This window comes from Mus pahari, chromosome 18 (assembly GCF_900095145.1).
Source record: "Mus pahari chromosome 18, PAHARI_EIJ_v1.1, whole genome shotgun sequence".
In the NCBI taxonomy this organism is placed as follows: domain Eukaryota; kingdom Metazoa; phylum Chordata; class Mammalia; order Rodentia; family Muridae; genus Mus; species Mus pahari.
In genome coordinates, this window is record NC_034607.1 from 46,239,140 (window position 1) to 46,263,023 (window position 23,884).

At 43.9% G+C, this 23,884-nt stretch overlaps 1 protein-coding gene across 2 annotated transcripts in view; it reads left to right on the forward strand.

Annotated features, from left to right (window-relative positions):
- Arhgef33 (Rho guanine nucleotide exchange factor 33) overlaps positions 1-19,130 on the forward strand; it is an 82,276-nt gene extending 63,146 nt beyond the window's left edge. The window contains exons 12-18 of one of the 2 annotated variants that reach the window (XM_021218498.1): positions 338-421; positions 2,430-2,578; positions 3,420-3,584; positions 5,171-5,978; positions 11,799-11,938; positions 16,823-16,897; positions 18,633-19,130. In XM_021218498.1, coding sequence (XP_021074157.1) covers positions 338-421; positions 2,430-2,578; positions 3,420-3,584; positions 5,171-5,978; positions 11,799-11,938; positions 16,823-16,874 — 1,398 coding nt within the window. In that variant the 3' untranslated portion in view covers positions 16,875-16,897; positions 18,633-19,130. Of the gene's footprint in view, positions 1-337; positions 422-2,429; positions 2,579-3,419; positions 3,585-5,170; positions 5,988-11,798; positions 11,939-16,822; positions 16,898-18,632 lie in introns of both variants that reach the window. The other variant, XM_021218497.2, reaches the window with a different exon arrangement.
- The last annotated feature ends 4,754 nt before the right edge of the window (positions 19,131-23,884 follow it).

Below are 23,884 nucleotides of genomic sequence, written 5' to 3' on the forward strand. Positions count from 1 at the left end.
TGCTGGAAAACCTTAATGCATTAATTTAATTCAAGTACAGCTTGCTGAGTGCCTACTTCTGTCTAGCATTCCGTGTAGAAGGGTTGGGGAAGGAAGATAGAGTTTGGAAACTTGGATCAATAATGTATGTATGTATGTATGTATGTATATAATATTCTCTATTGGGGGAAGTGTTGTCCCTTTGGGTGTGTCCCTGAACATGTGGCCTCTCCAGTGAGAGATCAAAACTTTGTGACACTCTCTGGTGGGCAATTGCTCTCTGGCGGGTGGAATCTCTGATGTTCTATCTGCAGAGCTGACGGACACTGAAGAGTGACTGCATGTTTCTCTAATACAGGGTGATGAAGAGATTAAGTCGGATATCTACACCCTGTTTTTCCATATAGTACAGCGTATCCCCGAATATCTGATACATCTGCAGGTGAGCCTGACTGGACCAACCAACAGTCTACACACTGAACTAGTACTTTTGGCTTCCAATAATAAATATTGTAAATGTGCAAGGACCCATTAATATTTCTAAGAAGTATTCACATGACTTAGGTTGTTATGGTTACAGCACACCACACCACACTATGGAGAATGAGCTAAAAAGCCTATTCCTGAAATTTTTGTTTTATGGTACTTGCCTTTGATGTTCTATCTTCCATCCAACTTAGCAGCAATCTCCACTTTGGGGGATCTAGACTCTTTGATAAACATCTTGGTAGCATCTAAGTACCTAATTCAGACCCCTCCTCTTCAGTTCTACAGCCCTCTGAATGTCACCTCTGGCCTCTTCATTTCTGTTTATGTGCCTACTCAATTACTACCGTGATGGCTTTAACTTGGCTTGGGTCCAGGGTTCCCTCATACAGTGCTCATACTTTATGTCTCAGGAGAGCCATGAGGAGCAGACAAACAAATTCTTAATGCAATTTTCTATGGAGCGTGTAGACCTGTTAGAAGAAGTGGACGTGAGGGTCCAACGACTTCTTTCTAGAAGTGTCTCTTCCTTATGTTACCCAGCTGTGCAGGCTTAAGGGTTGACTGAGCTTAAGCAGCTCAGTGACGAATCTTAGAAACGCTTGTGATGAACCTCAGCTGGAACAGGCCAGAATCAGCCTTGAGATCACCCCCCCCCCCTGGATATAGCCTCAGGTCCTAAATACTTTCTCACAATAGTTGTCTTATGGGTCCTTTCAACAGTTTCACAAAACAGGCGTTATTGTTACTATTTGTGATAAGGACACAGAAGACCAAAGAAGTCTCAGTACTGTGTTCATGACAACCCACCTAGTAGGCAAAAACCTCGGTCTGAAGGCCAGGCCTTGGTTTGAAGACACCAGGTAACTAGGCCTGCTACTATCTAGTTCACATTCAAGTCTTCTGCCATTTATTAGACCTAAAGGAGATCATTGAGCTCCGTGTCTCAGTGTCCTTCCTTATTATATAGAGCTCATTTCTATACCTATCTGGATTGTGATAAAAATAAATAAGATAATATAAAAGAGCTTAGCTCCTGTTAATGGCAAGTGGTCAACAAATAAATAATATAGTTGGTAAATGTTAGCTTTCACAATCAAAATCAAGTTAATATTCCACCATAGCATATAAGATCATTTATTCCCTTGCTTACTACTATAATAAAATGCCTGAGGCTGGGTATTTTTAAAGGGAAGAGGTATATTTTGGATCACACTTTTGAAGGCCCCAAAGCATGGTGCTAGCATTGGTTTCTGGTGACCCTCCTCGTGGTAAACGCAGTGGTAGCAAAGATAACAATGACTGGTCACCCCATCTGAAAAAGAAGTAATGGGGTGGTGCCCAGACTTACTTTCCTGTGACTATTTTTTTTTTTTTTTGTCATCAGAACTACTCTATTAAACTAGCATTAATTCCTTCATGAGGATGGTCAGCCCCCAATCACATTTCACTAGATCCCACCTCTTAAAGGTCCCCTATCTTTAAAAAAATCATTACACTGTAGATTAAGCTTCCAGAAACTTTGGGAGATAAACCACATCTAAACCATAGCATCAGCTGATGTGATAGGAGAGGCCACCATCCACCCCTACCACAGGCTTACTCATGCCTGTCATTCTTACCATTGGTCTGATTCCTGTAAGTGTTGCTTATAGATAGATAATAATTGTTAGAATATGTCTGTTATTTCATACATCTAATTATTGGGTCTTTCTAACTTTTCAAGATGAAATTACATTACGTCACATTCAAGTAAAATAGGACAGAATGACTTCTTTTGATGTGATGGCTGAGCTTCCAGCTGATTGGCTAGGTGGAGCATGTGTTTGAGCTAGTTGTTTAGATGGAAGGGCTACAGAACTCACAGTAGCTCAAAGGGAGCTTCAGAAGAGATAAAGCTTCAGAAGAGATATAGCAACTTCAGCCTAATCGTATAACACTGCTTCCTTCTCCCTTCCATCCAGAATGTTCTGAAGTTCACAGAGCAGGAGCACCCAGACTATTACCTACTACTTGTGTGTGTCCAGCGCCTCCGAGTGTTTATCTCTCATTATACCCTGCTGTTTCAGTGCAATGAAGATTTGCTTATTCAGAAACGGAAAAAACTCAAAAAGTAAGGTTGTGACGGTGCCATACCTGACAGAGGTGCCTGAGGAGAGGGCACAGGCCATCACTTGTGCTGAGTGCTGGAGTGGAGTGAAGGGAGTTGGATGGGGAGTCGAGGTTGGCCACAGGATGGACACACCTATGGCCCAGTGCAAATAACGTTACAAGAAAAGCACTTAGACTCCATTGTCCCCTCTTAAGTTGTTTCCTGAACTTTCTAGGTCCAAGATTGCAACATAATGGTCTGAATATAGTTTCCTACATTAATGTAATAAACATTTATTAAACACCTGTTGAGTATTAGGTACTGTTCTACCCAGTGAATATACAATGACCTAAATAGCCATAAACCTGTCATATGGGACTTAGTCTTTAGGGCTGGACAGTGGAGAGTAAGTTAGATGTTAATGAGTGGCAAGGATAAAAGTGTTGGGGTGGATGTGCCTGAGTAGATTTCACAGTATGCAGAGAAAGAGAGTAGGTGCCATCTGGACGTTGGGGAATAGAAGCAAAGTATGACACAGCTTCCTAATGACCTAGGTTTCCTTAAACATCCCAGCCTATCTGGAGAATATTGTCATTTCTCTAGAGGTTTCCAACTAGAAAGACAGCTATCTCCTAACCCAGTGCTCTCCTGACGGTGTCTCCCAGGCCCACCCTGGATCCTCAATCTCTTTTCAGCCAACTGCCAGCTATTATGTAAGCAATCTGGCTTATAGAGGGCTGGGGACAGCGAACCCTTCACAGAGAGCTTGATCTAAGCGACAAATCTATTTTTCTTGCATAATCTCTGTATTCACAGAGCCAGTCTTACACTGTACAACCTGAGACTATTTCCGTTCTCTTAGGTCATCTATGGCAAAGCTGTACAAAGGGCTGGCTTCCCAGTGTGCCAATGCTGGCCAAGATGCTTCCCCCAATGCAGGCCAGGAGGCTGTCCACGACAGTGGGGTCCACTCAGAAGAAATGCTCCAAACCTATCCTTCCTCTTCCAGTTCCACCCCTGCTGTCACGTGAGTATCTGTTGCTATGGAAACATTAACAGTATTGGCCTTGTAGATGATTCGTATAGGTAAACAAGCTGTCCTGGATTGGAAATGTGTTCTGCAGCCACCTTCTCCCTTGCCCCATTGTTTCCATATTAACAGCCAAGCAGTTGGTCATCAATGTTTGATGGATCCCAGAGAAAGAAGAGGCAGATGTAGGAAGTGCTGACAGGTGGCTTCTGGCCAGTGGTGCACCCCTTTAATCTCCACACTTGGGAGACATAGGTAGGCAGATCTCTGAGTTCAAGACCAGCCTGGACTACAGAGTGAGTCCCAAGGTAGCCAGGGCTACATAATAGAGTCCTTGTCTCATTTTTTTTTTTAAAGTACTAAGAGGTGGAAAGTAGAAATTCACTTTATGTATTACTTCAACTCTTTAGTTAGTGTGAAATGTTTATTTTCCTTCAAGTACAACAGATAGAGGGAGAAAGATATACATTATACCCCGGCCAAAGTATGGCTGTTATTATACTCTTCCAAAATAAAGAGTATTGATGTAAAGTCAGTTCATGTTTTTCACATCTATAAATTTTAAGTCCTAAGTTTCCAGTCTAAGATCTGTCTTGCAGTGCCTTAAAATATTTTTAGTATTCACATATGCATCCATGTATAATTCTGACAGAATTAAAATATAAGTAAGAATAACCACTTTGGTCATTGTGCAGTAGCTCATTGATATCTGTCTAGTAGGTAAGCAAAAACAAAAATCCTAAGTGATGGGTATCCTATACTTTTTAAACTGTGTAAAAATTGTTATGTGCTCCCAGACAACAAAACTATAAAGATGGGCAAAGTCAGATAGGTTTTAAAACACATGGTTTTGTGGGTCGTCTGAGACGACAGTCAAGATGCTTTACAGCCACAAAACTTTAAAAACGCTTATTACAGAAATATAAATTTTACACACGAGTTTATCCTCTATATCAGCATCCAGAGTTCAACAGTTTATTCAGGAACACAATTGTTTACGTGTGAAGATCTAGGAGTTGTATCAAGTTCATTTTGTTACAGCAAGACAGGGAGATAAATTAAAAAGAGATGCCTTGGGACAGTGCCTGGTGGCAGGGAGGTTCGGCGCTTCCACCAGGCCAGTGATAGTGACAGCCTTTGTCTGCCTGCCATGTGGTGTCTTAGTGACTGAGCTTGGAAGCTGACTTTCCTGGCCTTCAGGTTGGCCTAGGGATTTATGTATGTATGTATGTATGTATGTATGTATGTATGTATGTATGTATGTATCTATCTATCTATCTATCTATCTATCTACTGTTGTCTTCCGACATATCAGAAGAGGGCATCAGATCTCATTAGGGATGGTTGTGAGCCACCATGTGGTTGCTGGGATTTGAACTCAGGACCTCTGGGAGAGCAGTCACGTGCTCTTAACCCCCGAACCATCTCTCCAGTCCCTAGGGATTCTTGAGAAAGCCCTCTAGTCACTTTGTGGAGCTTTTTAGGTGCCTGGGAGTTGAGGAGAGAAGCCGGCCTCTGGCCAATTGCTCGACAGAGCTCAGCACTATTTTTTTTGTCTCTCTTGTACTGTTTCCCCTTTAAAGACATCTGATGGCCCCGGCAAAGAAAGGCCAGCAGCAGCAGAGCCTCATGGAGAGCATGCAGCCCGGGAAGCCTGGGGACTGGGAGCTGGAGGGCAGGAAGCACGAGCGGCCCGAGAGCCTGCTGGCGCCGGCTCAGTTCTGCGCGGCCGAGCAGGACGTGAAGGCGCTCGCGGGGCCTCTGCAGGCCATCCCGGAGATGGACTTCGAGCCGTCCTCCGCCGAGCCGCTAGGCAACGTGGAGCGCTCGCTGCGCGGCCCGCCCGAGCTCCTGCCCGACGCGCGCGGCTTCGTGCCCGCCGGCTACGAGGAGTTCGAGTACGGCGGAGAGCTCTTCGCGCTGCCCGCGCCCTACGACGAGGAGCCCTTCCAGGCGCCGGCGCTCTTCGACAACTGCTCGCCAGCCTCCTCCGAGTCCAGCCTGGACATCTGCTTCCTGCGGCCCGTCAGCTTCGCCATGGAGGCCGAGAGGCCGGAGCACGCGCTGCAGCCGCTGCCCAAGAGCGCCACGTCGCCGGCGAGCAGCAGCGGCGCCTACAAGCTGGAGGCCGCGCAGGCGCAGGCGCAGGCGCACGGCAAGGCCAAGCCTCTGAGCCGCTCGCTCAAGGAGTTCCCGCGCACGCCGCCCGCCGAGGGCGTGGCCCCGCGCCTCTACAGCACGCGCAGCAGCAGCGGCGGCCGCGCGCCGCTCAAGGTCGAGCGCGCTCCCGCCCCGCACGGCCCCGCCGCCGCCGCCGCCGCCTCCCGCGGGGCGCCGCGGACCTTCTTCCCCCAACAGAGGTCCCAAAGCGAAAAACAGACCTATTTGGAAGTAAGGAGGGTAAAGTAAAACCCAGCCGACGCCCGCCTCGGCGCCCCGGGGGCCTAGATCTCAGGGCCAGCCCCGGTTCCCTGGGCGGGGAGGGGGCGGGCAGAGGCGGAGCCAGCACACGCGTGGTTACAGGCTGTGGCCCTGGTGGCCTTCGAAGGCGAGTGGCAGGGCGGCTACCACACCGAGAGCACGAAGGCAGAGAGGGCGAGCAGGGACCCAGCCGCACACAAAGAGTCTGAATCAAGGAGTGAACGAATTGTTCCTTCCTACGGGCTGCTGGCCTGCCCGGTGCACTTCCTGGCTTACACGTACAAAACCCGAGCGAGCACGGTGTGCTAGCCGCTCCCAGTATCTAGGGAGGACACAGGTTACCCTGTCCCAGTGTAGACTTCGAAGTTTGTTGCAAAGCAAATTCATTTTCCCTTGCTTTCTTAGAAAAGACTGCCTTGACCCAAATGCGCCTCTAGCTTCAGTGAATGTTGAAGCATTTTGATATCTGACCTTGGTGTCTTCAAGCCTTGGGATATTTAAACGTATGTTCCAATTCTAACCACGAAGAGGCAAGTTCATGGGCAGACACACAAGTTTTCAATGTGACAGAAACAAGTGACTAAGCATATTGACCAGATAGCATATAGCTATGCCACCACCCTTTCGTGCCACACTCATCATGAAGAGAGTGGGTTAGATTGATGGTTACAGACACATTTAATTTTCAGCGAACACAGTGTTTGTGTACCAGACCCTCTGTGCTGATTGCCAGAGCTTCAGAAGTCAGTGCAGAATGCCCCACAAGACTTAGCACTCAGAATTACGACGTTCTGGGGGCTAACAGGATGGATAGCTCAAACCCTCTTGGGTTGATGAGGTTACAGAATGCCCTCTAAGTACACCGAGTAGCTGAATTAGATTTTAAAAAGTGCGTAGAAGCTGTTGGGGGCAGGGTGGAAGTCGCACTTTAAAGAAAGGACGCTTGGGCATAGAACAACTGGGGATGCTTTTCCTTTGGCCTAATGAAAGGTGGAAAGAAGGGAATGGGTCATGGCATGCCTTGGAGTTTGCTGCCCACTTGAGTTCTAGGAGGTAAACCAGCAGAGGGAAAGAACACCCAGTATTGTGGTCTAGTGACATTCTTCAAGATTCTGAGTTTTTTTTTTTTTTTTTTTCCCCTTCTGACTCTGATTTCTTATCTCCAAACTGTAGAAATTCTATCGGGCAAAATTTCTGAGACAAATCCATCTTAGATAATCTTGAAAGTTCATTAAGAGGGAAGTAGAAGGGAATTAAAAATATCTGTTCACCAGGGATAGGCAGAAGCATACACCAAAATCTTTCAAGTAGTGTACTCAGCTATAAAGAATGCTTTTATTTTACATGTTCATAAAATATGTGAGTTTTTTTGCCCTAGCTCATGTGAAAATTTTGAAAATTGTAACAATTACCAGGAAAAAAAACCACAGAAATAACAAATATTGTATCTGAGAAGCAAACAATAAATATATTTGTGGCTATTTGCTGGACATACCTCTAATCAATAACAATATTCCAGCACTCCCTAACATGGGGAAACACAGGTCAGATCAAGAAGAGACACCAAGGAAGAGTCATGCAGAGTTCAGGGGAGAAGGAGCTGTGTGTGGACATACATGTTTGTGTATATGTATGTAACACATACATGTTTGAGTGTATCTGTGTTTAAGGTGGGGATATGGTTGATTGGAGCTTCAGCTGCAAAAGATAAATCTGTAAAACTGTGTCCTGAGCAAAACCATCTGTCTTCTTCAAATCTACTCTTCATGCCCCCGCCTGTGGCCGGGAAAGCCCCATAAAGCCAGTTTTCAGTGTCTTTATTGAGAGTCAAGAGAGAAGAGGGGATGTTTTCCTGCAGGGGGCATCTGATTGGACAGTAGGAACTCTCCTTTCTAACCCAGGCTCTGCGGCCAAGCAGCTGCCTGCTTTTATACAATTTGAATGACATCTCTGTGCTTGCAGTTTTCTTATCTATGCAGATAAGGTACTTAGGGGGCTAGGAGGATGGCTCAGTGTTGAAGAGGACTTGTTGCTCTTCCAGAGGACCCAGGTTCCATTCCCAGCACCCACATGGAAGTTCCCAAGTGTCTATAACTCCAGTTCCAGGGAATCTGGCATGCCTTTTAGGTCTCCTCCAGCATTAGATACGTGCATGGTACCAGACACACATGGCAGAACACTAATATGCATAACAGAGTAAGTGTATATAGAAAATAAGATAAGGCTAAATCAGATAGAGGTACTAACCAGAAGACCTGACTTTGGCCTGTGCCCCACAAATGACAGGAGAGAACCAAGCCCTCCAGGATTGTCTCTGACGTCCTCAAAGCTTCAACTCATACACATGCAGTCAAAAGCTCGTAAAATTGGGCTAGTGATGGCTCACAGATAAAGGCACTTGCCACCATGCTTGAGAACATTTGACCCCCAGAACGTACATGTGGAAGGAGAACTGAATCTTGCGAGTTGTCCTCTGATCTCCACATGTGCCCTAGCGTGTGTGAACCCATCCCTTCATCCCAAATAATAAATTTGTGATCATAACTTTTAAGAAGTATAGATCATATCTACCTCACAGGGTTATGAAGATCCAGCCAAGTAAGATAGTTTGAGAGCATAGTTTGTAAAGTATGAAGTGCTATGCTGATGAACGATACCAAGACCATAGTTTCACAGACAGATTTTCCTTAAACCATTTATGGTTTTCCTGAATGAAGGATTTCGTGTTGAGTTAAAGATCACTTTAATGGAGGTCCAGAGTTGATAGGAGGCAAAATCAAGCCCCTGCATTCTCCAAAGTTCTCTCCAAAATTCTGAGTATGGGATGTCCTGTCTCCAGCAGTGTTCTGGTCAGCAGAGTAGCTTGGCCTTCTTCCTGTAGAGACCTCCCACCAGGTGGTCCTGGTGGCGGTAGTGGATGCATGAATCTAATATTTTATAATTTTATAAATCCAGATTCTGTACTACTGAATTAGAAACTACTGTTTAGGATTCATAGCCATTTGATATAGACAGGAAGTGGATCCAGCAGAAGCCAGTCTGAAACCCCTGGCTTTCGTATCTAAGTATGCGTAAAAATTATGTATACACCAGAGACATCCACTCTAGAGACTCCAGAATGGGGCTTAAGAATTCATAGGTAAAAGCAAGTGTAGATGGTCCTAGGGTACCAGAAGTACTTGGAGTACCTAGGGTACTTGGAGAAACATTACACTAAACCACTAGGACACTGGTCTCCATTGTTTAGTTAGGAATCTTAGTGGCATCTCAGAGCCTTTTTAGGTCGGCTGCTACAACCCCAAATAAAGGTCTCAAAGTCAGATCTAGATGTTTCCTAGAAAGCTTTTCTGCCAGTGCTTAGCTCCTCATAAGCACTCAGCTACCCAGCTGGACTGGCAGGGCACTGGTGATGCGTTTTCCGTCTTGCCTTAGGCTGCCTTAGTTAGGGTTTTACTGCTGTGAAGAGACACCATGACTGTGGCAGCTCCTGTAAGGATAATATTTAATTGGGGCTGGCTTACAGGTTCAGAGGTTCAGTCCATTACCATCAAGAGCATGGCAGCTTCCAGGCAGGCATGGCACCGGAGGACCTGAGAGTTCTACATCTTTATCTGAAGGCTGCTAGCCGAAAACTGGCTTCCAGGCAGCTAGGATGAAGGTCTTATACCACACCCACAGTGACCCACCTACTCCAACAGGTCCACACCTTCTAATAGTGCCATTCCCTGGGCTGAGCATATACAAACCATCACATTCCACTTCCTGGCCCCCACAGGCTTGTTGAAATGTAAGAGTCCATGGGGGCCATACCTAAAAATTGCATAATGAAAAATACATTTAGTCCCACTTCCAAAGTCCCCATAGTCTATAGCCATCTCAACAACGTTAAAAGTCCAAAGTCTCTTCTGACATTCATCCGATCACTTAACTGTAATCCCCAAAGCAAGACAGGAAACCAGATGGGCAAACTTCAAATTCTGCATCTCCATGTGTGATTTCAAGGCAGTCTTCAGATCTCCAACTCCTTTTTCATCTTTGTTAACGACAACAAACTTCTTTCTCCTGGGCTGGTTCCACTCCCTGTTAGCAGCTTTTCTCAGCAGATAGCCCACGGCTCTGGCATCTTGAACATCTTGGGGTCTCCAAGGCAGATTGAATGTTACAGCTTCTTGTTTCAGTGTCTGGGATCCACACATGATCTTCTGGGCTCCTCCAAAGGGCTGCTGTCACTTCTCCAGCTCTGCCCTCTGTAGCACTCTAAGCTTAGGTTGATCCACTCCACTGCCGCTGCTGTTCTTGGTGATCATCCCATGGTACTGGCATCTCCAATACACCGGGGTCTTCTGCTGCAACTAGGCTTTACCAATAGCCTCTCATAGGCTCTCTTCATGGTGCCAAACTTCAACTTCTTTGCATGACCCCTTTAGTCCTGGGCCATCAACTAAAACCGAGGCTGCACCTTCTCCAATGGCCTTCCATGACCTCTCACAAGCCAAGCCTCAGCTGTTCTTCATGACACCTTCATGCCTTCAAAACCATTACCACCTGGGTGACTCTTACACATTACCAAGTACAGCTGCAGCATGAGGTACAGCCTTGACTATCTGTGGAACACAGCTTCTTTGTGCTCTCAGAAAACATTTCCCACAAGATTTCACCTCAGTGATGCTGGTCTCTTCTTAATGAACACTAATTTCTTAGCTCCAGCTAACCAGCATCAATTGTCCCAGTAGTCTCTTCTATTTTGGACTCTAAAGCCAGAGCCATGTGACCAAAGCTGCCAAGTTCTGCTGCTTGCTGGGGCTGGAACATGGCCCTGTGTTGTATTACATTATCACCAGCTTTCTGTTTCCAACTCCTTCACTGCCTAAGTTTGGCTGTCCTGGAACTTGCTCTGTAGCTGACTTTGAACTCAAGAGATTTACATGCATGTCTCCTAAGCACTGGGATTAAAGGTCTACCAAGCCTGGATTTAACTTTTTCTTCACCTATAACTTTCTCTGTTCTAGGCTGGCCTTGAACTCAGAGATCTGCTTGTCTTTTCCTCCTGGGGTTAAAGACTTGTACTGCCATGCCTGGATCTAAACTTAGCTGGGTGGGATCTTGCCCAGGTCACTACTCCCTTAATTCAATTTAATATCCGTGAACACAGGATTCAGCTCCATTTCACTTCCTGGTGCCCCTTTAATACCATATATTATATATTTTTCTTTTCTAAGCTTGCTATGCTTCTTCAAAATGCTCTTCATGACAAAGTCTCCGCTGAGCTTTTTTGAGATTTTCTTTGTTAGTATAATTAATAACTAGAGTTATCTGGGAAGAAAAACTTAGACTGAGAACATGCCTCCATCAGGTGGCTGTAGGCAGGCTGGGAGGGGCATTTTCCTGATTACTAATGGATAGAGGACCCAGTCCCAGGACCCAGGGTGTGTGTGTGGGAGGGGTGCTGTCCTGGCAGGTGTTGTCAGTCAGTTGGAGCCTAGGAGAGGAGACCAGTGAGTAGTGTTTCTCCATGGCTCTGCCCTGAGTCCCAGCCCTGCCTTCCCTCACTGCTTGACTGTGACTTGGAAGTGCAATCTTTCCCAAGTTGCTTTTGGGCCACGGCCTTTATTTGTCACAGCAATAGAAAGCAAAGGAGGACAGAGGGCAACTTGTGGGGCCAGCTCTCTCCTCCCACAGGTAGTCTTGGGAGGAGGAGAGGCAGGTGGCAAAGCTGAAGGACCATCCCATAGCCAGGGCAGATTTTTATGGAAAAGAGTTAAAAAACACTCCTTTTTTTTGTGTTTTCAGGAGATGCACCTAGAGGATGCCACCCGATTCTGTCCAAAGGAAGAAAGAGAGAGTGAACAGACTTCTTTCAGCGATCAAAATCCCAGGCAAGACCAGAAAGGGGGCTTTCGCAGCTCATTCCGCAAGCTCTTTAAAAAGAAGTGAGTAGCCCTTAGATAAAACAATGTTATAACTCATTTCCCTCGGACAGAACCCTGAGGTTTTAACAGTGATTACTAAGTAGCCTGTCATACACAACTGTTTTAAATTTAGTGTTTGTATTCAATTTCTGAACATAAGCAAACTCAGCTCCCCTTTCATTTCTTAAACTCCTTCCTCCTCATTCTTAATGTTACTTTGAGAGGAGTGAACAGAGGGCTTACCCTGGCAAATGGGTTGAGAGGGGCATGATCCCCCCTGGGAGGGGCATCTTCCACCTGTGGCAAGTGTTCTGCAGGCATTGAGGCACTTCTGCCCTCATGGGCCTCATTATCCACGTTCTTAAAAATGGGTATTGATAACTCTGTAAGGGCTTTCCCAGAACGAATGGGTTTTGCTCAGATCCTATTGAAGATTTTCAGAGTGTTCATATTAGATAGGAAACAAAAGATGTTCCTTCCGTATTCTTTCTAAGTCTTATTGTTGCATGAAGCATTATTATTGCAGGCATTTTGGCTAGTGTCATGTTGCAGATTGGGAGGTAGAACCAGGCCCCAGTAAGGGAGATGTGACCCCCATGTGATTCAGCAGTCCAACCTTTGCCTGCCTAGGTGGCTGCTGTCTCCACTGTCACTGGTCCTGCGATCTGCCTTCCTCTCCCTCAGGAGATCTGCTGTTTACTTCCTCTTATTAGACATCATTTTAAGTCAGTTTTCAACCTCAAGTTTATTTTTTAAATATTAGAAAAACTAAATGAAGGTGCTATTGTTGCCTTTGGAAACTCACTGGGAAGTCACTTTCTCCCTGAAGGTAGAGTTACTGGTTGATTTAGATACTGGTCTTGATAGAGGAAGTGGGGGAAAGCCTGCAGCTGGCTTTCTTTCTTTTCTTTCCTTTTTTTTTTTTTAATGATTTATCTAATTCTCCTGCAGTGGGAGGGTGATGTTGAGATTAGTGGGTATCTGATTCTTGGTCCTTGCCTGTTGTTACTAGAAGGAGGAGGAAGAGGAAAGAAGAACATCGGTTCTACAGTTAACCACAGCCCTACAGTCTCCTTCCATACAGTTAACCACAGCCCTACAGTCTCCTTCCAGTTTGGCTAGGCAACCTAATGCATGCATGACTGTTGCTGGACCCTCAAGCCACGTTATATAGGGGTTGAGGCTTAAGAACTGTTTTATCCCTCTCTAGGATTATGGATATAGTTTTTTTTCCTGGTCTATAACTGCTAATGACTTGACCAGGAAGAAGTAGACAACTTGCCAGTCTGAACTTGGGATTTAAGTTCTAAATCCTTTGAAGAACTCCAAACTCCTAAGGACACACACTGCTTGAGTCTGTTAGATAATTTTTAAGTCATGAGAGTCCCCAAAGAAGCAATTGTTTGTCACCTACTACCATTTATAATGTCTGATTACTAGCTGTTGGGAAATAATCGGCAACAGATCTACCATTGGTTCCTTTACCAATTCCTGATTATCAAAGAGATGTTAAAAAAGAAAGCCCCGTCAGCTGTGCAAGGCACAGGGAGAGATCCGCCCCTTTAGACCCAGGGCAGCACTAGCCAGAGTGGGAGGACGAGGAGGAACACCCTGAAGATGCACCTGCCTGGACTGGGGAGCTCAGGGCAGAGTGAGCGGGTTGTCTGAAGTAGAAGCTAGATGACTCTAGCGGGGCTTTCTGAAAAACACTCCCACCCTGGGTGGGGGATTGCTCAAGAAATGAGAGTCTTTCGTAGTATGTATATCTGCTTTATTTATACTTTGACTTTTTTGTAGCTCAGTCTGAACAGTCACTTAGCTATATTGCCCAAAACAAGAAACGAATGTGCTGTTGACCCTATAATTTTAAATATCATAGAAGACCAGGTTTTAACCTTTCTCTAGCTCCCTGCCCCCACAGACCTTGGTTAATGCAGATGACTTGCTGTAGCTCTCCAGACTCATGCTGGTTAGTTGCCGCCCGTCCTCCGGCAATGTTGGACATGTTTCTTAGTGAAGAGGTCAGTGGATTCTTAGTCCTTTTTTAGCTCAGTCTTCATTAGTCACATCACTATCAACAGTAATGGCCCTGTCCTTTGTATTTGGAGTGTGAAGTATTTCCTGAGTGGAGGTGAAGGTGGAGCCACTGAGACAGGTTCTCCTGGCTTCCAAGATCTGGTCTACAACAGTCAGCACCATCTAGAACAGTCAGCACCCTGCAGGGGGTTTCATTCTACAACAGTCAGCACCCTGCAGGGGGTGGGGTGGTGGTGGTTCATTACAGCTTTGTGCTTAGGGAGACTTTGGGGAGTGGCAAGGGCTAAAGAAGCAAGTTAAATAGCCTCTTCCGGCATTTTCATCTGAAGACAATGGAAAGTCTATTAAGGACCACACTCGTGTATGGCTTTACAGAGAGAAGGGCCTGTGTTCCTAACTCAGATGTGAATACACCATTCTTGTATGTGTGCACAATTCCAGACATGCATATAGGATCGTGAATGACATGGTCCCGGCATGTCATTCGGAACTTGCACTCCGAACCCAGGAATGCATAGGATGAGAGATAAACTATTCCTTCTAGAAGAATCTATATGGAGATTATTAAAGACTTAAATCTAGATTATTGTAAAAGATGAAGTACAGGTACAAAAATGTCAAACCATTTTGTGTCAGGAAGTCAGTTGGCAGAAAGCCCGGTGACCTTAAGTAGCTAACCCTGGGTACTGGAATCACTCTGGAGCCTGGCCTCCCAGGAAAGCCACCTGTGTCATGCTTGGGGCTTGCTGCTTCCCTCCCCTGTAGTCCTCTGAGGTTTGGTCCTCTCTACACTGACACGCTTTTTGTTCCATAGGGGCTTGTTTGGCTGGTGGCCCCACACACCCAGAGTGCTGCTTCGGGATGAAGCTAGGCATGGAGCCAGATGCAGCAGAAAACCCGAGAAAGGGTTCTCTTCCCTCTGAGCTGGGAGGGCCGAATGCTCATGCCCACAAGGATTCAAAAGGCAGAGTCAAGTTGGCATCATAAAATATATTCTGAAAAAGTGCCCACGATATTTGAGGAAAAGGGTAACCCTTTTATTGTTTCTATCTCAGGCACATTTGCCCTGGGTAGATACCAGGTCATAGATCCCTGAAAGCGCTGGTCAGAGTAAAGTCTCCTAACTTACAGTCTGAGAATGTTAAATGAATTTACACATTTTAAATGTGATTCTTAGATGCTAGGGGCAGACCTGATAGTAAAGGCCAATGCTTGAATCCCCACCCCTCCTCCCTTAGAGAAAGGTAAAAGATAAATTATTCCCCAGAAGAGTATATATATGGACACTGTCAAAGTCTTAAACCCAGACTGACATCAAAGCGGAGGCAAATGCTTTTGTATCTTTCTGTCTAACTCTCATTCTTGGGTGAGTGAGTACTCTGAGTTGTGCAGGACAGTGGGGAGAGACTGTGTCAAACAGGTGAGCTAGAGGGCAGAGACGGAGCCTCCAGTTTTCAGCATTGATTTTGTGGGCAGTAGAAGATAAAGAATATGGCCTCTGAATGCTGATTATATTTTTTCACCCTTTCGCTTCCTTTTTAGTGCTTTGCAATTTATATGATTATTTCTAGTCCAGCTGTCATACTCCAGCAATGGCATCACTTCTCTTTCATTCATACACGGGCAGGAATACTTCTGAGCCTGTATATGCCATTGTCAGTGAGCCCTTTTTTGTTTGGTGTCTTCTCACAGTTTTTGTATATGCCTCCCTGTGGAACAGAAAGCAGAATTCTAAAAAACAGCTGGTTCTTTTATATTAATTTCCTCTACGTCATAACACCCACCCCAAGCCCAATCTTCCTTCTACCACTTTATAGTTCTATCACATCTCATTTAGTTTCTTTTTGCAAATTTCCAATCCAAGAGGGGATGCTGTAAGAGGATGAGAGATTTAGACTACTGACTCGGATTGTTAAGTGTCTTAGTGTTCTAGGTTCTGCCCAGCACAAAACAAGTAGAAGAATTAGCTCCTGCCCATCTGTAGCCCATCGTTCAATGAAAGAGTAGCATAGCCACAAGTGACAGTCCACAGCGTGTATTAACAGGGTGCTTACTCGTCAGGCTGGGAACGCTGTGCGTGACTGATGTTTTTTCACTATAGGACAAACACTTCTCCACCTCTTCTGATCCTCTTCAGCTCAGTGCCCTACCTCCTTCAAGGAAGGTAGTCTTTGGGAGCCAGGTCTTTCTCTGTCAGAGACTCTGGGCACTTGATGAGTCCTCCCTGTCCCACCCCAGTGTTTTCAGGGTTATCTGTTGCAAAACCGTACTTACTGACCTACCCAGCTTTCGGTTTTCTTTTCTGCTGTCACTTGAAGGAAGGTTAGTAACAAGTCCATTCTGGTTTTGTCCATTTCCATTTCTGTCAAATTCCTGGGTAACTATGTGTCAGAATATATTGGCAGCCATTGTACCCTTCCCAAAGAGTCCCTGCCTGCCCTGTAGTATCTGCTTAGCTGTTCCCTGCAGCCTGCCAAAATGATGTAGGGTGTTCAAAAGCCATTTGTGTGTTTTACAAAGAAAGGAAATAAAAAGAAAACACTGTCTCTCTCTCCTAGATTCTGCAGGGATTTTCCGTACTTATTTACACCTTTGGAAGAGTCCAGGTATACACATAGTATGTTGAGGATTATAAAAGTCAGCTAAAATTGTCTTTTAAAAGGTGAAAATGAGCTTGGAATCATTGCTACAGTAGAATTATGTATTTTTAAAACAGTTAGCCACTAATTACTTAGTAATTAATATTCAGAAATGTAGACATTTGTACTGGAAACAAAGGGAAGGTACATTTTATAAGAAGAGCAGTTAAAAAAAGGTCTGAGCTGAGTTTGTGGAAACTAGACAGGGCGATTTTGGCATTTGTTTCAGAAATGGGAACTCAACTGGTGAAGATTTCTGTGGTCCTTGGGGCTGGTGGTGACATCAAAGCTTTCCCATTTCCAGGTAAACTCCCAACAGTTGCATGTGGGCACCTAAAAGTATGACATGTTGGGCTTTGGAGAGATCAGTTGTAAGTGAGAGGCAAAATGTGAGGTGAAGGCTTTAACTATAGCCTAATGACTTGGTTGAGAAATTTTCATGAGGAAAACCAGTTGAGAATAGACAGCAGCAGTTGAACTCCTGCCTAGGCTTCTAGGGGCTTCTAGGCTCCCACATAGCAGAAGACAGGGAAAGAATGAATTCATTCTTTAACACTTGGGGCACCACTATGCCAAACAGGGATGATCTGAACTGGAGGGAGGCAGGAGCTCTGAGGGCTGAGAGCAAACCTGGAGTTTTAGGGAAGCTGTGAGTCTGTTTATAGGGAGTTTAAACCAATCCCCGAAAAGAGTTTCCCCTACCCAGATACTTTTTTTTTTTAATCTCATGAGTACCCAGATGTACTGAAGCTGAGAGAGTAATTTTTCTCTGTTAGGATATAGCAGGAAAGAACTCCTTTTTAAAAAGAAAAGCATGCTAGGTAGCTATGGCTTCATTTCTGCTATCAAATTGAAAAATAAAAATATCGAGTCCGTTTATCAGGTTTCCAGACATCTTTAGTGTTTCCATAGGATCAGTGTTTTTACTTGAAGAATAGAAAAGGGTGTTTGAATTCTTCCCAGTAAACTCAGTAAATATATTCATAATTAATAGCAATAATTATTAACAACAAGGACTTGGGCTGGGGATATATTGCAGTAGAGCACTTGCCTTGCGTATAAGGGTCAACCCCCTGGACCACCAAAATAGAACAAAATAAAGCACCCTCCCACACACAGAAAAGTAACCAACAGAAATCTCCCTAGACAAACAAGAACACAAAAATAGTGCACCAATGACAGAGAAAGAGCTTGGGGACAAGTTACCCTGCACCTGTGTTAGGGAAAGCACACCTGGTGCAGTGTGTGGAGAAGTTGGTCGCTCCAACAGGAGCTTTGGAATGTCGCTTTCATACATCCTAAGTAGGACTCTGACACTGGTTCTTGGTTACTGGGCTACTTTACCCATCCAAGCTCAAAGTTTAAATGAGTGAGAGCTTCAGTCTAGCTGCACGAGAGATTCTTTCTAGAAAGCCTCCTCCCTCTAGGGACCTCTGACATGAACAGACTGGAGAAGGTACAGACCTGGAATGGATTGCCTTACTTGTTTAACCAAGAGAAAGGAAGAACGCACCCTCGACTGGGCACTCAAATGGACTGAGCTGACTATCAATTAGTCTTGGTTTCCTTTGTGGTGGTTGAGACGACTGTACTGATTTCTGCATTCCACAAATGTAGCATATGTGTGTGGTTGGTTTCAATAAACCTTTCCTTTAAAAATGAAAACAAGCAAAAGCAAGAGTTTGTAATATAATGTCTAGATTAAGCAAGGGCCCCTGAGACCCATTTTAATGTAAGGGCCTTGGTAACCTGTGGAGTAGTTACTCCATTGAGCTCTATTCCTGCTACAGTGCTTGTCCACGGTAACTTACACTGACATATGGAGTTGTCACAGTAGCCCCCATGCAGCACTAGAGAGAGATTCTTTATGTTCACTGCAAAGTTTAGATACACATATCTTAAGTTTTGAAATCCAGGGGAGTAAAAAAGGATTCCAGACCTAGGAAGCAACTGTTTTACAAATGCAAAACAATTTGGATAGATAAAATACTTGAAAACAATTAAAACCAAATCAACCTGTACTTTATCTGTGTGCTGAGATTTTAGGTCCAGTGGATCAGAATACAGGGAAAAAACTAATGAGAACCCCTCAATGGATCCTTCACCCACCAAACAAGATTTCTTCAGAAACCGACTTGCTCTTGCAAATGACCTTGACCAAGGAACAGCTGTGTAAATACATTTACAGTTGTATTGTCGAGTGGTAAGAGGAGGGTAAAAGCTTGTATATATCTCTGCAGGAATATATATATACATATATATATATATATATCAATGTATAAATCCCTAAGGAAAACTGATATACATATTTACATATGAAATTAAATCAACATACAAGATACTGAAGAGATGAACATTAGTCTGTGGTTAAGACTTGGCTTTATGAACCTCAGCACTTGGGAAAAGGGAAATGAAGACTTTCCACATCATTACAGGAAAAAGCATACTAAATTTGGAGGAAAATAAATGTTTGTAAGAACAAAAACTTGCACCTTGAAGTCATTCCCCAAGTATAATAATAATCATGTTCATTTTTAGCATGGATGTGAACTTTGTGCTTCCTAGGAGTTTTAATGCATAGTTCATGAATTCATCCCACTGTGCTTAGACCAGAACATTCTATGTGAGGGTCCAATTGTCTTGCTCATATCTTTTCAGACTTTAAGGCAAAATATAACGTCTTTTAAGGAATAGGGTTAACAGAACCGAATTTTATGTGTACAAACCAGAGTTCTAAAGAATTTGTCCTTAAAAAAATGACTTAGAATCTTCAAAACTTAAAGATATGATGCTCTCCAACTTGTTCTATGGTTATAGAAATCAGTAGAGTGAATAGGGGTGGGGCCAAAGACAAAGAAATATTTTCCTTGTGTGGGCTGTGTTGGGGACTGCAACAATCATAGATCCAGTAGATCTCATGAGTGTTAGTCAGAGCCACTCAAGCCTGGAGAGCCCAGCAGAGAAGGAGCGCTGACTTAGCTACGCCCTCGTTCAAAGGCTTTGCATCCGGGCCTGGGCATGCCAGGCAAGTGCTTAGCCATCGAGTCACATCCCCAGCCCTGAAACCTTCCTTTAGTCTCAGCTGAAACTGACCCCAGCACCAGTTCTTTAACGGTTACATTTATACAGTGATTACTACAAACACAGGTCAGAGTGAAAACTCAAGGCTTTAGCATGCAAGTCTCTGAGGGGTAGGAGAGAATAGAAGCTTTCATAGTCAAGCAGAGGGCTCAGTCCTTGGGTGAGGCCTGCCTGTCTCTGGGGTAATAATACAGTGTGCTCTTGAACCTAGACATGCTGCAGATGGCCAGCATCCTTTTCCTTGATTGACCCCAAGGATCAGATTTATAATAGGAAGAAACAAAACAAAGAGTTTTAAACCACTTGACTCCATGGTATGCAGTGGCCTAAAGACAGCATTAGTACTCACACTAAAGACAGTATTAGTATTCACACTAAAGACAGCATTAGTATTCACACTAAAGACAGCATTAGTATTCACACTAAAGACAGCATTAGTACTCACACTAAAGACAGCATTAGTATTCACACTGATTTCTTCAGACAGTGCTTCTGTAGAAATGCACTGTTGGGTGCTTTATTTTGAAGTATTGCAACTTTCTCCTTGACAAGTGATTAATTGGGAACACATCTATCAGCATACAATTAAATATGTGAAACATATTTACAAATACTACAAAATTTTTGGAGTTTCAATATTTAAATATCAGCTAAGGTTTTCATTTCCTGGAATTTAATAGACCACTGAAATCAGATTTTTATCAGGCTAAAATTGTTCCGGGCAGTGTTTAAAAGCACAATGCCAAATCAACCGGATGTGGAGAGTGAAACAAACTACAAACAAAAATAAGAATTCTCTTCCTTTCATAACCTGCTTGTCATCAAACCAGTAGGTTACTAGAAAGTTTTAAAATATTCCACGCCTCTCAGATTTTATGTTGACATCACACCCCGTCCCTATCTGCAGACCACTATTGTATATTATCAAACTAATAGCAACGTGGCCACTCTGGGACCCTACTTCCTGTTACTTGGACCCTGGATGAATGCAGTTCTTCCTACCTACCTCTGAGCACTCCAGCTGCCCAGATCCCTGGCACAATACCAAACAGGGCTCTTGTCTGCCCAAGTCCTCGCCATCACAGTTTAGGTTCACTCTCTGTTAGGACTTCCAGTTTTCTGACTGTGGTTCTGCATAAACGAATGCAACTAAACCAGGCTCTCCCCTCTGCCACTAAGCCATACACTTTCCAGCTCAGCCCTGCTGCACAGCCTTGCTCTGGCTCTTCCTGCTGAGCTGATCCTTAAGATCCAGGGGAAGGCCCCATTTTTCTGAGATTCTGTGTGGTGTGACTACTTCATCTTTTGATGTTTGGCTTACCTTCCTATTAAGACTGCGAGTCCTCTCAAGGGCAATACAATGCTTTTTTGTTTTGTTTTGTTTTGTTTTGTTTTTTGTTTTGTTTTTTGTTTTTTGCTCCATAAATCACTTCCACTTTGCATGTGGCCAAACTTCAGCACTGTCAGCTCAGTCTTTCACTTTTTTTTTCTTTAAGGAAAATGCCAATCAGAAAAGAAGATGCAGATATCTTCAGACCCAATTAAAGATACCATGCCACTCTCAGTGATACTAAAAAATTTCTCCAATGAAAAGAGTATTAGGTTACTCTGTTTTCTTCCGGCGCATTTCATAGTCTTTCTAGATAGAACTGTAAACTGAAAGGGGAGGTGGAGTCTTTAGTGACTTGTGATATTTGGCATAATGATGAATTAGGGATGAAGTCAAGGTGAGACAGTTGCTCTGCCTCTGCTCTCCAGCCCTCTGACCACTGGTGTCTGCAGGAAATGATTGGGGTGATAGGCAGAAAGAAGCTACTTTACCAGAGATGCACATTTTCCTGCTAGGAGGTCCCAGTAGTGACTCGCAGCCTTGAAGACTCTACATACAAGCCCAAGCAAGGAGCATGTTATTTCTTGGAGTCCAGAATTGGACTGTCTGAGAGAGGGGGGTGTGAGTTACAATGCTAAGGTTCTTTTGCTAGGCTTTTTCATTTTATAAGAGTTTAAGCTCATCTGAGATTGAAACTAGATTGTTAGTGAAACTCCTGGAATGGAATTCTGTGGTAGCTGATGGCTAACTGCTTTTCCACCTCATCTTTCTTATGTCATTTCAGCAATGACACTGTGATTCCCAGATTCCCAGAATTATCTCAGTCCCATTAGAGTGGGGTTATTTGGGGGCTTGGTCCACCGAGCTGCATTTACATTTACCTATACTGAGATTTTGTATTCCTAAATTTGTCACCTATGTAATAAATGGTACACATTGAAATTTTATTAAAATACATGTATGCACATGGTTAAGTATTCCTTATTAACTGGAAAATTGATTTTATACTCAAGAAAAAAAATGAATTGCAAGGCCTGAAGAATGAGTGACTAAATGTCTAAGATAACACAGTAAAATTATCTAGTGTTTATACTAACTTTTTCACAAAACATTGCCATTAGTGAGTTTCTACAAGAGCCCCAAACAGCAATGCTTCCAGTAAAGTCGGGATTCCTCGTCACACAGTGATTTAGAGACGGAAGTGCAGGACTTGTGGCTGCTAAGCATTCTTGGATTTGTGGTTTCCTTTTGACTTAAGATGTCAGATTTACTTTTGAATGTTCAAACTTACATCTAAGCCTTCCCCAGTATCTTCCCCACCTCAATTAGCAGTGACCTCATTCGGGTTGCTCTGGCCTCAAGCCTTGAAGTTGGCTTTGACAGCTCTGTGTTTGTGTTTGTCAGGATGCTCAGGCTGTGGTGAAGTGGGTGTGGTCGGATACATTCCTAACTCAGCCTTTGCCCTTGTTTCCACTCCCGCTGCCCTTGTCCAATCCGTTTCTGTTGGACTCGCCACCCTCTCTTGCTCTTACTTTAGTCATTCTCCATACACAGTGAGTGTAAAGTGGATCTTGTCATTCTTCACTCCAACCTCTACGTCAGTGCTGCTCACCCTTGCTAACGCTGCAAGCCTTTAATATCATGCTGCGCTGACTCTCAGCCATACAAATATTTTTGTTGCTACTTCCTAACTGTAATTTTGCTAGTTATGAATTGTAATGTAAATATCTGTGCTTTCCAGTAGTCTTAGGTGACCCTGTGAAAGGCCAATCAACTCCTCCACAGAGTGGTGATGCACAGGTTGAGGACCAGCTCTAAGTGCTCTTAGAATGACAACAATGGCGTTTAAAGCTTTAAGTGATCTGCAGTGCTTAACTCCCAGTGGCACCTCTTTCTAGTCTATCCATATTCATTTCTCACCTACTCTAGCAGCCTCTGTACTCTCATACATACCAAATATGCCCCTGCCTCCGAACTATTGAACTGGCTCTTGCCTTAGCCACTTAGATGTCTCATTATTTCACCTCTTGGAAGGTTTGTGTACCTCTATGAAGCTAACTGATCACTACAGTTAAATCCCACACTTCTACTCAGCAGTCCTCTTTTCTCTCCATAGCAGTTATATTTGTTTTGTTTTCTCTAGACAGTTTCTCTGTGTAGCTCTGGCTGTCTTCCATAGACCAGGCTGGCCTTGAACTCAGAGATCTGCCTGCCTCTGCCTTTCAAGTGCTGGGATCAAAAGCTTGCATTACCATTGCCCAGAAGTAGTTACATTTTTAATGTACAATATTCTACTTATAAAATATTGTCTATGTATTCATACTAGCTCATAAATCCCACGAAATGGATTTTTCTTCATTCCTATGTTCTAACTTCAGTTCTGTAAGACCAATATTTATTTGTGGCTGAAATGGGCTCTTATCAAATGCTTATAATTTAAGGTCACTCAGAGCCAATCTGCATAGTGATAAACAGCACAGGAAGCCATACTGAATCAAATCATAGGGTGTCAGGACAGACAGCCAACCTCTTTAGAGTTTTCTAAAGCAGACTCATTCTTTATACTTTTATTTGCCATTAAAAAAAAGTGTCAAGTGCTTTGTGGAAGACATTGTGATGTGCATGTCAGTCATTCATTCACCCAGGAAGTACTAGAAGCAGAATAGATGGGTCTGCTCTACACTTGCTTACTTTGCCTCAGGGAATCTTAGATTTCTTAATCACTTACCAAGGCAATGAAACCAGCTATTAAAGGTCCCAAAAGATTAGCATGGCCACAAACTGCTTTTATGGATTTGTAGTCTATCAGAGGTGCAGAAATTCAGGCTCAAATGTGAAGGCCTCCTTAGTTCTGTTTTAGAAGAGAAGAGACTTAAGGCT